Below are 4,372 nucleotides of genomic sequence, written 5' to 3' on the forward strand. Positions count from 1 at the left end.
TTAAACCTGCAGTGTGTAGAATTTTGGGTTTTACTTCCTAGCAGACTTTGTAGAAAATAATTATAATATCCACAAGTACATTTAATTTAGTGCATAATAGTTGATTTTTTTTTATTATTATTATTTTTTTCCCTTAGAAAGGGTCTCATATATGTCCATATTTATCCATACTTTGGACCAAGGCTTTGTCACCGCCATTGTTTAAAAATTGCAATTGTTCTTGAAGGCCACTGTAGCTTCTGTTATTATTCTAAAGGGTTGGGGTTACCCAGGGAGCGTTGCATTCTAGAACTTTATAGAACTTTCTTGATGATGTCATATTACACACTGCCCCTTTAAATACCCTTTTTTTTTTAAAAGAACACAAAATAATAAACGGTAAATGGACTTGACTTATAAAGCGTTGTTTAGCCTATTTTCTCAGCCCCAAAGCGCAAAACACAAATGTAAAAGTGAACACACAAAAAAAGTCAACGAGGTGTCATGTAGGTCCCTTCAGTACTGTTATATAGTCCAGGAAAGGCTGACATATCTGTTTAAACTTCTCTGCTTTCCCTGAAATCTCATAACAGATTTTCTCCATGTATGAAGTAGCCTAATAGAGAACTCTTATAAGACACATATCAAAGCAGGGGGCTATCTCCTTGTTCTTTATGTTACATTTAAGACTGGACAGTTTCCTCCCCAGCTCCTGAACAAATAAAAACAAAATGTTAGCGATTTATGTTAAAGGTGCAGTGTGTAATATGACATCATCAAGAAAGTTCTACAAAGTTCTAGAATGCAACGCTCCCTGGGTAACCCCAACCCTTTAGAATAATAACAGAAGCTACAGTGGCCTTCAAGGACAAGAACAATTCTAAATTTTAAACAATGCACCTGATGACATTCCAACTATGACACTTCCAAAATGGCGGTGACAAGGCCTTGGTCCAAACTATGGAGAAATATGGACATATATGAGACCCTTTCTAAGAGAAAAAATAATAATTAAAAAATAAATAAATCAGCTAATATGCACTAAATTAAATGTACTTATGGATATTATAATTATTTTCTACAAAATCTGCTAGGAAATAAAACCCAAAATTCTACACACTGCAGGTTTAATATTTAGTTTTTAAATATATTTTTTTACGTTTGTTTTTCGAGCTTTATTTGACAATTCAAGTCAGCGAGTACAGACTGGAAATGGGGAGAGAGAGGTTATGATTGCTAAATATTTGATTTTAATTCTAATTATTATTATTATTATTATTATAAGTAAAGGATTGTTTTTCTTGTTTTGTTTTGGACTGTGTGTTGTTATATGTGCCTGCATGAAGGCCTATGTATACATGGACATTCTGGGTTCAGTAATGTATATACCCATCCATCCCAAATAAAAAGATGAAAAGAAATGTAATATATAAAAGTTGAAAGAGGTTTTTTAAAAACGTGTCGAACTGTAATGCCACCTTCCCACCACTAGAGGGCGGAATGACAACACACCACAAACTATCACCCATTTTATTTCTCTCGATATTTCTCAAAACATTTCTATCATAAAACGAAACTTTATAGTTTACCAGACAAATAACAAAGACGCATTAATACACAGCGCTACCAGGAACCCTCACATACATTAATCTAACATTAAAGTACTAAAGACTAAATACCGCAGTACCATAGATAGAAGGCCTATACAAAGTACTCTGACTGTAACTGCGGGCGAGCTTGGTTCTGTTTACATTAGCCGTTAGCTTTGTGTTAGCCCACGCTGCTCACACACAGACAGAGACACAGAGACAGACAGACAGAGAGAGAGAGAGAGAGAGACAGAGACTCACACAGACAGACAGACACACACACCAGGCTATAACAGTCTCCTGTATTATTTGATATAAATGACACACAGTCTCTCCTGTCTTTTTCTCTCTCTCTCACACACACACACACACACACACACAGCGAGAGAGAGAGACACACACTCTCTCTCTCTCTCTCTCTCTCTCACTCGCTCGCTCACTCACTCACACACACACTCTCACACACCTAACACCCTACTGTATTATTGATATAAATGAGTTTTTCTTACGGTTTTCGGCCGGTTTATTTTCCCTGACGGCGCTGGCATGGCGCTGCTGTTCAGATGATATTATCCACACGTGGGGAGAATGAAGAAGCAGCTTCTTCTTCGCTGGTGTTTACCGGCAGATTGAAGCCATAACGACTCACTACCGCCACCTAGCGGAGTTATTAAGAACAACTCTACAATCACTATTTAGGGTGACGTCATATAAACACACTAATGAATGAAAAATCTGGTTGATCAAAATATCAGAATTGAAATTCATCCAAAGTTTTTTCTTATCTTAACTTTCTGGTAAATTTACCACTTTAAATACATTAAAGGTGCAGTGTGTAATATGACATCATCAAGTAAGTTCTAGAAAGTTCTAGAATGCAACGCTCCCTGGGTAACCCCAACCCTTTAGAATAATAACAGAAGCTACAGTGGCCTTCAAGGACAAGAACAATTCTAAATTCTAAACAATGCACCTGATGACATTCCAACCAACATGGATTCCTCCATAAGACCTGCCTGCTCAATGTACAAAATGTAATATTAATATTTGTAATTCTCGCTCAGGAGGATAATTCAGATTATTGGCAGAGGTGATTTTACACCAATGAGGACATATTTATGAATGAGGATATTGATTTTAGCTAATGAATTACTTAAAATGTTACACAGTGTCCCTTTAAAGAATGAGTGTGCTGAAGTGTAAAAGCGACACTTGTGCTGATAAAATATACATAAATATGATGTTATGCTTCTTTAAAATGTTACACAGTGCCCCTTTAAGGTGTAGTAAATCGTGTTTGAATGGGAAAGTTTTTTTTACAGTGTCACTATTACAGCTATGCACTGTGATCACACCACAGCCTTTCAGTAACTGATAAAAGGCCTGAATATGACGACGCCATTTTTATTGATTAAATACTTGGATACCTTTCACTATTTAAAGCAAACATTTTAGAAATCGGTTCATCCTAGCCTGAGAAAAGGCAGAAAGAGTGTTTTATGGTCTCATTGTCTAACTCTACATTTTACTAATGTGACATCACACATGGTAAAATGTAGGGTTAGGATTAACAGGACAGCTGGGCCAAAGGAAGACTGAGGGAAGACAAACCTCATTCATTATATTATAATAGCGATGTTATAATGATAGAACGCTGGTTCCATATGGGTGAAGTATTCCTTTAAATACACTGCAAGACAGGGAGGGAGGGAGGGAGACAGACAGACAGACAGACAGACAGACAGACAGACAGGGAGGGAGGGACAGGTGTTGTCCCTAAGATACAACTAACAGAATATATTGGTCGGATAAAGCTGTACTCACTCCATGAATTTTAATAATAATTCTAACTGTTTGTTAAAGGTGCAGTGTGTAATATGACATCATCAAGAAAGTTCTACAAAGTTCTAGAATGCAACGCTCCCTGGGTAACCCCGCCCCTTTAGAATAATAACAGAAGCTACAGTGGCCTTCAAGGACAATTGAAACAATTCTACATTTTAAACAATGCACCTGATGACATTCCAACTATGACACTTTCAAGATGGCGGCACTAGGCCTTGGTCCAAAATATGCAGAAATATGGACATATATGAGACCCTTTCTAAGGGAAATAATAATAATAAAAAAAAAAAATTCAGCTATTATGCACTAAATTAAATGTACTTATAGATATTATAATTACTTTCAACAAAATCTGCTAGGAAATAGAACCTTAAATTCTACACACTGCAGGATTAACAGATAGATTATTATGTAAACCTACTATTACAACTGTAACATTATATAAAGCAAATTCAAATTATCGAGTTGAATTGTATCGAATGAAATTACACGTAAAGCGACAACCTCAGGATAAACCATTTGGAAAACAAGTATAAAAGCCAAACAAAATTGATTGTATGTATTTTTCTCATCTGTGTTACGGTGAGGCAGACAGGCAGGCAAGCGACTCCCCCTTCTAAGAATAGTAGACATCAATCAGCAACGTTAAAGACCTACTTCACTGGTTGGAATATGAAGGTGTATTGAACTCTGAGATCCTATGTAGTATAAATGTGCAATTTTTTTTTAAATCGGATCATTTCGAGAAAAGGCAGAAAGAGTGTTTTATGGTCTCACTGTCTAACCCTACAGTTTCCTTCTTGTGACATCACAGTAAGGGTCAGGATTAACAGGACAGCTGGGCCAAGGGAAGACTGAGGGAAGACTGAGGGAAGAAAAACCTCATTCATTATATTACAATAGTGATTTTATAATGATAGAACGCTGGTTCCGTATGGGTGAAGTATTCCTTTAAAAAC

General features: G+C 36.4%; 1 protein-coding gene across 1 annotated transcript in view; it reads right to left on the reverse strand.

Annotated features, from left to right (window-relative positions):
- The window catches only part of c4h11orf98 (chromosome 4 C11orf98 homolog), a 3,769-nt gene extending 1,581 nt beyond the window's left edge, over positions 1-2,188 (reverse strand). Inside the window, exon 1 of the mRNA XM_080051440.1 lies at positions 2,078-2,188. Coding sequence (XP_079907566.1) covers positions 2,078-2,116 — 39 coding nt within the window. The 5' untranslated portion in view covers positions 2,117-2,188. The remainder of the gene's footprint in view (positions 1-2,077) is intronic.
- Between the last annotated feature and the right edge of the window lie 2,184 nt (positions 2,189-4,372).

The sequence above is a fragment of the Ammodytes marinus genome, assembly GCF_949987685.1.
Source record: "Ammodytes marinus genome assembly, chromosome: 22".
NCBI classification, from domain to species: domain Eukaryota; kingdom Metazoa; phylum Chordata; class Actinopteri; order Uranoscopiformes; family Ammodytidae; genus Ammodytes; species Ammodytes marinus.